Source organism: Hyperoodon ampullatus (genome assembly GCF_949752795.1).
Source record: "Hyperoodon ampullatus genome assembly, chromosome: 10".
Classification (NCBI taxonomy): domain Eukaryota; kingdom Metazoa; phylum Chordata; class Mammalia; order Artiodactyla; family Ziphiidae; genus Hyperoodon; species Hyperoodon ampullatus.
This window is the reverse complement of record NC_136923.1, coordinates 48,706,376-48,719,933: the sequence shown is the minus strand read 5'-3', so window position 1 is coordinate 48,719,933 and position 13,558 is coordinate 48,706,376. Positions and strand designations below refer to the sequence as shown.

The 13,558-nt window shown below is 48.7% G+C and overlaps 1 protein-coding gene across 1 annotated transcript in view; it reads left to right on the top strand.

Moving 5' to 3' along the window:
• XYLB (xylulokinase) overlaps nucleotides 1-13,558 on the top strand; it is a gene marked incomplete at its 3' end in the record, with an annotated part of 42,946 nt that overhangs the window by 16,819 nt on the left and 12,569 nt on the right. The window contains exons 10-15 of the mRNA XM_079712135.1: nucleotides 994-1,075; nucleotides 4,780-4,820; nucleotides 5,405-5,520; nucleotides 6,305-6,420; nucleotides 7,073-7,146; nucleotides 11,708-11,804. Coding sequence (XP_079568261.1) covers nucleotides 994-1,075; nucleotides 4,780-4,820; nucleotides 5,405-5,520; nucleotides 6,305-6,420; nucleotides 7,073-7,146; nucleotides 11,708-11,804 — 526 coding nt within the window. The remainder of the gene's footprint in view (nucleotides 1-993; nucleotides 1,076-4,779; nucleotides 4,821-5,404; nucleotides 5,521-6,304; nucleotides 6,421-7,072; nucleotides 7,147-11,707; nucleotides 11,805-13,558) is intronic.

Genomic DNA, 13,558 nt, shown 5'->3' with positions numbered 1-13,558 from the left:
CCCTTCACTGGTGGGGAGCTACGGAGAGCTGCTCCCTGTTCCACCCCCAGGTAGACAGTCCCCCCCCATGCATTTCATGCAGCTCCTCAGACGCAGCTCACAGCCATGACCAGCTCCACAGAGGACCCTGGGATGGGCTTTCCCCCCTTCCCTTTTTCATTCTTCCCTGTCCCCTTCTCATTTCCTGGGGTTACTTCCCCAAATCAGCCACCTGCACAAGCCCTGACTCAGGCTCTGTTTTGTGAGGCAACGGAGGCCAAGACAGTTATCTCCCAGGAGATGGCTTTATTCTGATGTAAATCCGAAAGTTGGCTGGATGGAGTAAAATGTTCTTCCCAGACACCAGGAAATCCCATCATTTATTTTACACTTTTGGAACCAAGACAGGGAAAGGGGGGAGAACGCTTGCTTTTCCTAACTATGCCCTCTAACGACTGCAGGTCTGTCCAGAAGTTATCCCTGCCCTCTGATCCCACAGGCGGTCTTGGAGGGGCCCTGAGAGCTGTGGTTCCTGGTGGAAGCACCTCCTCCACACTGCCTTTCCTTGCTTTATTTTCTTTAGAACGTTGACCTCTGCACAAACGTGTCCAATGACTCTTAATCTGACTGATAGAGCGTGTGTGCAAGGCATTATCCACTTCTGTGAGTTTGCTTAATGATTTCCTCCTGTTATTTCTTTATTTTTAATGCTACATCCATAATTTGGAGCTTACAGAGCAAGTCCACAATGGGAACTGGTCTGTTCTAGTTGCCTTGAATCTCAAAATTAAGTGGGCTTCAAGGAAGTGGGATGACCTCACGTGCGTGGTTGCAGCCCTGTGCTGGGCTCCTCTGGTGTTTTGTGAACAGGAGGGACGTCCCAGGTGTGATGCGACTGTAGGCCCCACCCTGGCCTGTAGCCCTCCTGTGGCCCGAGGTGTGGACAGATGTGTCGACAGTTGTGTCGAGCAGGTGAGGTTTGCCTCAGCAGAGCGTGGTGCCTTCTCTCCTCAGGGGGCCATTTCTTCCTACTTCGTCCAGCGCTATGGGTTTCCTCCAGGATGCAAAGTGGTGGCCTTCACTGGGGACAACCCAGGTGAGTACCTCATGGGATTTCACCCTCCCAGTAGCCCGCCTTGGTCCTTGTGGGACATTGGAGAATGCCAGCCGGCTTCTTGGGGCGTCTTGGGGAAGCCTGTCCGTGGCGGGCCCTCCCTCCCTTGGTGCCTGCCCGCCTGCTGGTCTGAACTCTCACGCCTGGTACCTGCCCCACCTTGGCTCTGGCTCCGCCCACAAGAGCCACTGAGTGCTGCTCCTCCAGGTGAAACCTGATCAGCGATTGAGGAAGACAGTGCCCACCCTCCCTCACCTGCCTTTTCTTTTCTTTTCTTTGTTTTAGCAACAGCCATTAATTATTATTAAATTTCTAATTTAAAACAAATATTTACAACATTATCAGTTTGGGAAAAGACAAACGGGAAAAACGAAGAAAAGTGATGAAAAGACAAATTCAAGGACAGAATAGATACAGCCTATTTACACGCCTGCCTGGGCCTGGTGGCTGCTGCCAGAGTGCCAGACCCTCAGCCTCAGAATTAGCAGCAGTTCAAAATCTCCTCCAGTTTCAACACGTCCAAGGGTGGGATTTTGCTCACCTGCCTCTTCTGTTCCAAGCTAAACATCTCAGTTCCCCCAACCCTTCCTTTGGGACCCAGCTTTGAGTCTCTGCCCCATCATTTGACCTATAGGTATGACTTTGTCCCAGCCCCTTGTCTCCTCTTCCTCCTTTTCTTCTCCTGTGGGGGTTCCTGAGGCCCCCCCCCGGAGGGGCTGACAGGTCTCTAAAGAAAGGCCAAGTGGCCACAATGAGTACCACCAGACTGCTGCCTCTCACCCCACCTCTGCAGCCCTTTTCCTAATGGGCCACCAAATCAGGGTTGCTGGGTAGAGTAAATACAAATACAGGACCCCCAGTTAAACTTGAATTCAGAGGAAGGACAAATGATTAGGTAGGATGAGTATGTCCCAGGCAATGTTTGAATTTCAGATAACAAATGATTTTTCAGTGTAAGTGTGTCCCAGATATTGTTTCTCTGAACCTGAAATGTGACTGAGCATCTTATATTTTGTCTGGCAACTCTACCCCAAGTTGCCATCCTAAGCAGCCATTCCTTCTCTAAGGAAGTGAGTCACAGGTACATATGAAAGGGTTTGGTGGAGGCCGGGGTCTGACTTCAGCCCTTTTCCTGGTTTCCATACCCGTGAGCTTCCCTGTGCTTACCTCCTACTGGTTGTACAGATGAGGATGTGGACGGCAAAAATAAAATAAAAAGAGGCACACGTGTCTAGGAGTGGAGCTGTGTGCCTAGAAATGGAGCTGAAGGTCTTGTTAAAATTCATTCATCATCATAATGATGATTTTATGTGCCGTATTTTCTGCAGTATCTTATGTGTTTTTCGCAGCCATGGCTCACGGGCCTAGCCACTCCGCAGCATGTGGGATCTTCCCAGACCGGGGCAGAAACCCGTGTTCCCTGCATCAGCAGGCGGACTCTCAACCACTGCGCCACCAGGGAAGCCCATCTATGTGTATTTTTGTGCCTGGGAAAAAACATTTAAGTCGCCGTTACTACTATTTCTGCCACCACTATGAGTAACACTTGTGGTGCTCCTAGGTCTGCTTTAGGCCTGTCTGCTTTGGAGCTGAGGGCACAGCGAGGATGTCCCCGCCACCCCTGTGGTTGCATCAGTGTCCTGGCTGTGCCCCCTCCCTTCTGGGGTGGCCTCCATTCTGGCATCTGCAGGGAACCCCCAGGAGCCAGGCGAGCACCTCCCTGTCCCTGCACAGATTCTGTAGAACTTCACACGGAGCCCTGTTGTCAAGGCACAAACCCAAACTCAGAGCAGGTTTTGGAGAAGGGACCCTCGTGTTCCTGGTCTGAGATGAGGTGAGATAGAGGCTGGTAGACAGTGGCCAAATTCCTGCAGGAGCACTGCTTGAAGCCTGTCGCTCTGTCCCCTGGGCGCCTGATTTGAGAGGAGGCTCCGGCCTCTGGTGGGCATGTTCTGGTGCCCCGGCTCCTGGAGGATGCCAGGCCCCAGTTCCTCTCTGCCCTAAAAGCTGAGTCACCCTCAGAAAGGAACAGATGGTGCACAAGCGCCGATTCAGGACAATTCTATGCTTTGTGGGCCATGTTTGTTTGCCTTTCAAAATGAAAGTAACTTCATCAAGTCTCGTTAGAAACAAATGCATTGTTTTTTTATATTGGAGCATTGTTGATATACAGTGTGTTACTTTCAGGTGTCCAGCAAAGTGATTTAGTTATACATATATCTATTCTTTTCCAGATGGCTTTCTCATATAGGTTATTACAGAGTACTGAGTAGAGTTCTCTGTGCTAGACAGTAGGTCCTTGTTGATTGTTTTATATGTATTAGTGTGTATATGTTAATCCCAACCTCCCAGTATTTCCCTCCCTCCTGCCCCCACCTTTCCCCTTTGGTAACCGTAAGTTTGTTTCCTAAGTTTCTGAGTCTGGTTAGAAAAATGTATATTCTTACACCTACTCTATCAACTGGAAGAATGTCAGGGAGAATAATGGGCCTGCTTTTGAACCACAGAAGCATGAGCTTCTGGGCATGTTTCAGAGGGAACAACAAAGAAGCAGCTTCCTAAACTGTCCTTTTGGACTGCGGTTTCAGGCTGAATGTTGGAGATACCAGGCAGGTAGCCCTCAGCCGGTCCCTCCCTAAGTCTGATCTTCACTTTGCTGCTGCCTTAAGTAATGCATTAGTCTTATGCTTTTTTTTCTTATACACAAGGGATACCTCTTCATTGCAGAAAAAAATTTTAAGTACCGACAAACCAAAGGAAGGGTGTAAAAAACAATCATCCGTAATCTCTTAACCCAGAGATAACCACAGTTAAAATTTTGAGGGCTATCCTTCCAACCTTCTTTTCCTATGCCCATTAATAAACAGTTTATTTTAACCAACCAAGGCAATATTTTTGTGCAACATCATTAGTGGTTGTTTAGGTTTCCATTGTTCTGGCATTTACTTTGCCAGTGTCCCTCAGATGGGGCTGGGAGATGGAGGTAGGCGTGGCTTCTACTGTTTAGGCCATGCAAACATCATCTTGTCCCTTGGCCCTATAGCAGCGGTCCCCAACCCTTTTGGCACCGGGGACCAGTTTCATGGAAGATAGTTTTTCCACGGACGGGGGTTGGGGGGGAGATGGATCAGGCGGTAACGCGAGTGGCAGATGAAGTTCCGCTCGCTAGCCCACCACTCACCTCCTGCTGTGCAGACCGGTAGGGGGCTGGGGACCCCTGCGGCCTATAGGATAAGCTCTCAGAGGTAGGATTCCTGAATCCAGGACTCTGGCACTCTGCTGATCGTACCTCAGCAGCAGTGTTTGAGTACACCTGTTCCTGCCCACGTTTCTCCTTCATTCATTCATTCACTCAACGTTTAGGCCTGCTGCTACATGGCAGACCTTCTTTCAGTTCCAGGGCGTATCAGTGAGGAAGGCAGATAAACATCACTGTCATGGGCCTCACATAAAGGGGACGGTCAACTTACCTTGCCCCTTTCCATACCACTGAGGTGGGGGAAAGCCTCTCAGCCCTTGGGGCGTCCTGAGCCCTTGGCTCACCCTGTTCCTGCATCTCCCTTACCTTGTGGACTGGGGTGGGAGATGGGGACTGCACTCCCATCTGGCGGGGTGGGGGGTGACTGGTTTGCCTTGTGGCTCTCCTGTGACCTCCTGCTAACCACAGGCTCCCCTCCCGTTCTCAGCATCGCTGGCAGGCATGAGGCTGGAGGAAGGTGACATTGCGGTAAGGTGACCACTCACTCCCTCAGGCAGGGTCAGCTTTCTGCCCCAGGGGACGAGGGTGCTGGGTCTCAGCAGCATCTTTGCTGCCTATCAGAGGGGCTTCCAGGGTCAAAAGGCAGCTGAGGGAGGGGATTGGGAGACCCAGGCCCCAGGACCTGCCCACAGGTCCTCTCTTAGAAGGTCAGTTGCCTTTGCTGAACAGACAGGTCCCCTGCCTGCCTTGACAGTGGCCGGTCGTGGTCAGCACAGTGGCAGAAGGGTCAGACCTCGGGCTAGAGGACTGTGAGCTCCCTAGGTGATGAAGACATAACCCAGACCCTTCTGCTTCTAGTGGGAAACCCGTTGTCACCCAAACCACGAGTTAGAGGTAGTTGTAGTAAGTTCTAGAGGATCGGCCCGCAGGATCCATGGGAGCCTGAATCTGGGGAGCTGGCTTTGGACTTTGGTGTGGGAGGGTCAGCAGAGGTTTCTCTGAGGAGGTGACATTTAATCCGAGGTCTGCAGCCTGAGGAGTGAAGCGATGGGGGTCAGGGCGTGTGGAGCTGGCGAGATGGAGCCGCTTCACCTCTGCCTGTCTCTCTGCAGGTCAGCCTGGGCACCAGCGACACCCTATTTCTCTGGCTCCAGGAGCCCACGCCCACCCTGGAAGGCCACATCTTCTGCAACCCGGTTGACCCCCAGCACTACATGGCGCTCCTGTGGTAGGTTGGGTGGGGCGGAGGAGGTGCGGGCAGGTCTGGCACCATGTGGAGCCCCCCAGGTCATTCCACTGCGCAGGCTCTGGGGGCAGCTGAGACCCCAGGGACTCACTGGGTCTTGCTGAGAGCAGAGCTGGGTGGGGAAGCACCCAGGACCTGAAGTCTCTCCCAAACCCAGATACAGATCCCATCCCCAACACCTGTGTCCTGTGTGGCCTGAGGCAGACCCCGTAGCATATCTGAGCCACACTTTGCTCATAAAATGCGGAGAATAAGAGGGTTACTTCATAGTGTTGTTATGCTATGTCTGGCACATGGTGGACCTTCAACCAGTGGTAGCAAGGACATCCTGCTTCCTGACAGTTCTCATGGAAGGGGTCTGTTCTGCACCCTCCAAACAGGCATTTGGGGACCTGCTGGAAGCTACTGAGGGAGGGTTTTTAGCCTTGAACCACTGGAGAATATGTAGGTCTAGTAAATCTGGCCAGCCCTGCCCCTTGTCCAGGTGGTACAACGTGCTGAAACCACAGCTGTGTCTCTCCCTGGGGCTCCTTTGTGGCAACCTCCCCTGTAAACAGAGCCCACGACAAGTGCATTTCCTGCTGACTCCCAGGGACATGCGCTGGGTCTGATACCTGAGGAGGAACCTTAGATCCCTGCTGTGCACTGGCTGGGGTTGTGGTCCAGCCTGACCTGCAGCCCCTCTACATGGGACTCTTCACCAAAGCCCGTGGGTACAGTCAGCCAGCACCAGGTCCCTCCCTCAGGGTTGTGTGCACTTCTGCAGCTTTAAAAACGGCTCCCTCATGAGAGAGAAGATCCGCGATGAGTTGGCTTCCAGTTCCTGGAGCGAGTTCTCTAAGGCGCTGCAGTCCACAGAGATGGGGAACAACGGAAACCTGGGTAGGCTGTTTGGGGATGCCTGGGTCTGTGAGGGGGCAGCAGCTGCTGCGGGGAGTGGCAGGGCCAGGGAGAAGCCAAGGGGAGCCCTGACTGTCTGCACTTCTGCTCCATGGGCCTTAAAACTAGCGTGAGACCCCATGATCTGAGTGAGGTGGGGAGTGACAGATCAGGCCAGAGCTGCATCTTCTGTGCCCCTCAAAGCCCCTGGTGACAGCATCAGAGATGGCAGCCACAGTGCCTACTCTGCCCTGGTGCATGCCCACATGCAGCTTTCTGCCCCAGACACGAGGTCTTGTTAGGAGAAGTGCCCAGCATTGGGGCAGGCCTTTTGAGCAGGGAGGGGATGTGCCTCCCTTGGTCAAACCCATGCTGGTATTTTAGGGTTAGTTGGACAGCTAGCTGTCTCCTGGCCTGGGCGGCCACATGAGAGCTGAAAGAGCTGTCTCCACGAAAAGCTAGCCTAGGCCTTTCCATTCGCCCTCCGTCCTGCTGGAGAGAAGGACCTGAGACTATTCACAGGTCTCCAGGGAATAGGGGGTCATGGGGAACAGGGATATAGGGTCATTTCACCCTGCTTTTTTCTAAGGCTATTGAGAAGCTGATCGTTTGTTTTTGACCACTGACAACTAATCTCTTCCTGGTCTTGTTTCAGGTTTTTATTTTGATGTAATGGAGATCACCCCTGAAATTATTGGGCGTCATAGGTTTAGTGCAGAAAACCATGAGGTACGTGTGTTATTGGTATTGGAGCTACAATGGCTCCATTTTTGACTATTTAACAAATGCCTATCAAATTATGCTAGTTTTAGGGACCTCATTCATTTACTCAGCCATTGATAAAACAAGTATTTAAAATTTTTTTCTTTAAATTGAAATATTGTTGATTTACAATATTGTGTTGGCTTCAGATGTACAGCAAAATGATTCAGTTTTTTTTCAGACTATATTCCATCATAAATTATTACAAGATATTGAATATAATTCCCTGTGCTACACTGTAAATCCTTGTTGCTTATCTATTTTATATATAGTAAGTAGTTTGTATCTAATCCCATACTCCTAATTTGCCACCACCCTCCCCCGCCAGTAACCATTAGTTTGTTTTCTATGTCTGCAAGTCTGTTTCTGTTTTGTATATAGATTCATTTGTATTTTTAGATTCCTCATATAAATGATATCATATGATATTTATCTTTCTCTGACTTACTTCACTAAGTATACCACTCTCTAGGTCCATCCATGTTGCTGCAAATGGCAACATTTCATTCTTTTTTATGGCTAATACTCTGTTGTATAGGGACTTACCTGGGTCCAGTGGTTAAGACTCTCGGCTTCCAATGCGGTTGTGCATGGGTTCGATCCTTGGTTGGGGAATAAGATCCCATATGCCGTGTGGCGTGGCCAAAAGATATTTTTAAAAATATATATTCTGTTGTATATATACCATATCTTCTTAAGCCAGTCATCTGCTGATGGGCACTTGGATTGTTTCCATGTCTTGGCTATTGTAAATAATGCTGCCATGAACGTTGGGGCTTCACGTATTTTTTCCAATTACAGTTTTCCCTGGTATATGCCCAGGAGTGGGATTGCTGGATCATATGGTAGCTCTATTTTTAGTTTTTTAAGGACCCTCCATACTGTTCTTCATAGTGGCTGCACCAATTTACATTCCCAGCAACAGTAGGAGGATTCCCTTTTCTCCACACCCTCTCTAGCATTTATTATTTGTTGACTTTTTGATGATGGCCATTCTGACTGGTGTGATAATTAGTGATGTTGAGCATCTTTTCATGTGTCTGTTGGCCATTTGTATGTATTCTTTGGAAAAATGCCTATTTAGGTCTTCTACCCATTTTTTGATTGGGTGTTTGTTTTTTCAATATTGAGTTGTATGAGCTGTTTGTATATTTTGAATATTAACCTCTTGTCAGTCTCATCATCTGTAAATATTTTCTCCCAGTCCACAGGTTGTCTTTTCATTTTGTTGATGGTTTTCTGTGCTGTGCAAAAGCTTTTAAGTTTGATTAGATCCCCTTTGTTTATTTTTGCTTTTATTTCTTTTGCCTTGGGAGACCAAGCTGAGAAAACATTGGTATGATTTATGTCAGAGAATATTTTGCCTATGTTCTCTTCTAGGAGTTTTATGGCGTCATGTCTTATATTTAGGTCTGTAAGCCATTTTGAGTTTATTTTTGTGTATGGTGTGAGGCAGTGTTCTAACTTCATTGATTTACATATGGCTGTCTAGCTTTCCCAACACCACTTGTTGAAGAGACTATCTTTTCTCCATTGTATATTCTTGCCTCATTTGTCATGGATTAATTTACTGTAGGTGCGTAGGTTTATTTCTGAGCTCTCTATTCTGTTCCATTGATCTATATATCTGTTTTTGTGCCAATACCATGCTCTTTTACTGTAGCTTTGTAGTATAGTCTGAAGTCCGAAGGGTTATACTTCCACCCTTGTTCTTTTCCCTCAAAATTGTTTTGGCAATTTTGGGTGTTTTGTGGTTCCATATAAATTTTGAGACTGTTCTAGTTTTGTGAAAAGATGTTATGGGTATTTTGATAGGGATTGCATTAAATCTGTAGATTGCTTTGGGTAGTATGGCCATTTTAACAATGTTAATTCTTCCAATCCAAAAGCATGGGATATCTTTCCATTTCTTTGAATCATCTTTGTTTTCCTTTAGTAATGTTTTATAGTTCTCAGCATATAGGTCTTTAAGCTCCTTGGTTAAATTTATTCCTAGGTTCTATTTTTTATGCCATTTTAAATGGGATTGTTCGTTTACTTTCTCTTTCTGATATTTCATTATTAGTGTAGCAGATTTCTATGTATTAATCTTGTATCCTGGGACTTCCCTGGTGGTCCAGTGGCTAAGACTCCTTGCTCCCAATGCAGGGGGCCCAGGTTTGATCCCTGGTCAGGGAACTAGATTCCACATGCTGCAACTAAAGATCCTGCATGCAGCAATGAAGATCCTGCGTGCTGCACCTAAGACCTGGTGCAGCCAAAAAAAACCCCCAAAAAACCAACAAACTTGTATCCTCCTACCATGCTGAATTCATTTATTAGTTCTAATAGTTTTTGTGTGGAGTCTTTAGGGTTCTCTATATAAAGTATCATGTCATCTGCAAATAGTGACAGTTTTACCTCTTCCCTTCCAGTTTTATTTCTTTTTCTTGTCCGATTGCTGTGGTTAGGACTTCCAATACTATGTTGAATAGACATAGTGAGAGTGGGCATCCTTATCTTGTTCCTGAATTTAGTGGGAAGGCTTTCACCGTTTCACTGTTGAGTATTATGTTGACTGTGGGTTTGTCATAATAAAACAATACTTTTGATGTGCTAGGGTGTACTCTCGATGCTGGGGCATCAGCAAGATATAAGACAGATGCTGTACTTTCTCACAGAGAGGAATGTGGAACACCTAAGGGTTCTCCCTGAGCTAACGTGTGCTCCCACTGATTGTCATTAAGCATCTTGGAGCCTGTTTCCTTGGTGAGCCTTATCCTACACCTCCCATCTCCAGATGATGAATTTCCTCCTGATTGAAAGAGCCTCTGGCACAGGAGACACTAACATTTGCTGATGTTTATTGAGCACAGTTTAGTTCCAGGCACTATGTATGTGGGTTTCTTTATCTTCCTCATTTACCTCTCAAAGCAACTCTGTGAATTAGGTATTTTCATCCCCTTTACAGATGGAGAAACTGAATATCTCACCCAAGGCACCAGGGCCTAGGTGGTGGAGGCGGTCAAACCCAGTCCTTTCTGGCCCTAAAGCCACTATTTTATTTGCCCTCCACCACGTGACCTTTCCCAGGAGGGATTTGGTTGATACTTGCTGCTTGGAATTGACTTTTCTGTGAGATGGTTACCAGAGTCATCACCACATTTTGGATTGGACCTGAGAGACTTTTCTGATCCTAAAAGGTGTCTGGGGAATTTCAGTAAGTCACTCTGTCTAATAAGTGTAACAGAGTTGGTGTTGGATTATATGCCGATGATGGCATTACATATTGTATTGTAGATGGAAAGCTTTGTCTAAAGTATAGGGAGTTCATCTCAGTCTTCTGGTGGGGGTCAGTTTGGTTTCTGTTGCTCATAGAAAGAAGACATGCCTGTTCTCTTTTGTGTAAATCTATCTGGGTTTATCAAGAAGGGAGTTTTCTTCGATCATTTCTTCAATCAACAGATATGTATGATTGGTGCAAACAAGACAAACAGGGTCCCTGCTCCACGGAGCCCAGTGTCTAGGAGGATATAAACAGGTAAACGAACACACACATGATTACGGTGTGTGATGTGGCTCAGATGGGAAGGAACAAAGTGACGTAGGGGAAAGCAGGGCGTGTGCCAGGGACTTGCCTTGGATAGGGTGACCAGGTGGGCCTCCCTGAGGAGGTGGCCTTTAGGTGCAGACTTGAAGGATGAGAGGGATCCCACATGGGAAGCTTGGGCAGAGTCCTGGCAGAGGGAGAAGTTTAGGAACTGAAAGTAGGTGAGTTGGGTTGGAGCAGTTCCTGAGGGAGGGAGCGGTGCGTCAGTCGCTGGTCTCAGGGGCTGGGGAGCAGGGTGAGGCTGGAGTTGGTGCCATTCAGCTTTAGCTGGAAGGGCAAAGGGCGCGCCACAGTGGTGGGTTCTCAGCACAAGCTCTCCCTTCCTGAGCATCAGCTACATTGACCAGGCTCTGCTATCTGCTTTTTAACAACCCTGAAACATAGATGCTCCCATTACCTCAGTTCTGTTAAGAAAGAAGATGAGAGACTCAAGAGGGAGGAGGTATGGGGATATATGTATATGTATAGCTGATTCACTTTGTTATACAACAGAAACTAACACACCATTGTAAACAATTATAGTCCAATAAAGATGTTAAAAAAAAAAAAGAAAGAAAATGAGGCTCAGTAAGATTTACATTAACTTATTCAAGGTCATAGAGCTGAATGGCAGAGGCAGAACTGGACCCCTCGGCAGCCTGAAACTGAGCTCTCCCATCCTCTGACTCCCCAAAGTGATACACGCGGGAGGCCGTGAGCACGTGTGTGTGCGTGTGAGTGTGTGACAAACAAGTTAGTGGTTCAAGAGCACAACTATGGGTGAGCTCCAGTGGAGGCCTGAGTCATGAGCTCTGAATCTGGGCTACTGTTAAAAACACACCACACACACGCATACACCACATACATACACACCACACACATACACACAGACACACACACATACACACAGTGAGTGGACAATGAGAGTTCTTCACTCTGCCCACTTTCTCCTGGAATCAGGTCTCAGCATTCCCCTGGGACGTGGAGATTCGAGCACTGATCGAAGGACAGTTCATGGCCAAGAAGATTCATGCTGAGGGCCTGGGCTATCGAGTCAGTAAGTGAGCTGCTGGCGGGCTGTGTTCTGGGGTGGGCGCTAAGGGTTCTGCTCATACCCTGAGGTGCTTGAGACCCTTCCTGGCCTTCAGGCCAGGCCTAGTGGACAGTGTCTGTTAAGGCTCCATTACAAGGGCCTTGTTCATGCAGGAGGGACATGGAGCCTGGCTCCTGGTGGTGGGGTGAGAAAGCGATCAACTGGCACTGTGGACAGGCATAGACTAGGAGGCAGGTTGTTCCTGCATCTCTGCTCCGTCCCCAGGAGCCTCACCTCCTTGGCCAGGAGCTATAGGACTTGGGAGGGAGATCCTTCTGTAACCCTAAGCTCCAACCTGCAGACTAAATGTCCTAAGCTCTGGATCCCGAGGACGTGGGCAACGCAGGTGGGAAAGGTCTGGGCTGGGGCCATCACTGGACCTACACCTTCTAGCCTGGGCAGGCCCCGTCTGCCTGTGGGGCACAGCTCTGGGCATTTCAGCTTGAACAGGGAAGAGAGGGGACGTAGAGCCACTGTCAGAACTGAGAGACCTGCAATGGGGAGGGCAGAGCCAGGGCCAGGGGAGGCCCACGGGGAAGGAAGGGACGTCTGAGAACGTGAGCTGTGGAGTGTGGGCAGCTTTAGGAGGTCAGCAAGTTCCCCTTTTGGATGGCGCTGCAGTGGTCTGGCGGGGGGCAGGGGGCGCGTCTGAAGGAGGTTGGACCCGCCGACCAGAGAGTCCAGATTTCCAAGATGTATTGTCCCTCTGGGCCAGCTGTGGTCAAGAGAAGGTAGAAAACCCCTGAATCCTCTTAGCTTGAAGGCCTCCTCATGATACTTTTACGGACAATCCTATGTAGTATATGTTTTATGCCTTTGAACCAAATAAGTAAAAGGATACTTCAAAAATAAGCACTAGGTAAACCTTTTTGAAAACGTGTTAGGCAGCATCTACTAAAGCTGCATACACGTCCACCCAGCAGCTTCACTTCCCGGTGGATGCGAGAGAGAGATGTGGACATGTGTTCACTAAAGACGTGCAGGAGGACACTGCCAGTGGCCCTGTGCTTAGCACCCCATGCTGGAAACAACACAGTGCCCATCGATGGTAAGATAGATGCCTTGTGGGGTGTTCAGGCGACATGATCCTACACAGAAATGAAAATGAACCAGCCTTAGCCACGCGCAACAAAATGGATGAATCTCACAAATGAAAACGCTGAGCAAAAGAAGCCAAACCCAAAATACGCGTGGCAGATTCCGTGGACATCAGATTCAAAAGCAAACAAAACTATCTGCTGTTGTTGGAAGTCTGGATCGTTAGTAGTTACCTTTCGTGGGGCATGGAGGGCCTCTGGGGTGCTGGGTGAGGCTCTGTTTCTTAGGTTACACAGGTGTGTTTAGTTGTGAAAATGTGTCAAGCTGTCAGCTTATGGTATGTATGTACATTTGTTAGGATGTATGTTATAGTTCAACAAAAATTTTTAAATAGAATGAACTTTATAAACAGTCCCACTCCTCTCCATCCCCCCCACCCAGAGTGTAAAAAGAAATTCCCCAAAGGTCTCCAAAGGCTTCCAAGGTCCCTGAGAAGCGAGCCCAGGTTAGCAGGGCAGAGATGGTGCTGAGGTGGGCGTGAATGACTGGCAGGAAGGGTTTTCCGGTCGTCAGGAGGGGGCACTTTGGGCGGCTGGGGGGCTGTCTCCACCGGCCCAGCGTGAGGGGAGAAGCAGTGAGGGCGGAGGGGCCCTCCTGGGCTCCAGGGGGCTAGTGTGATC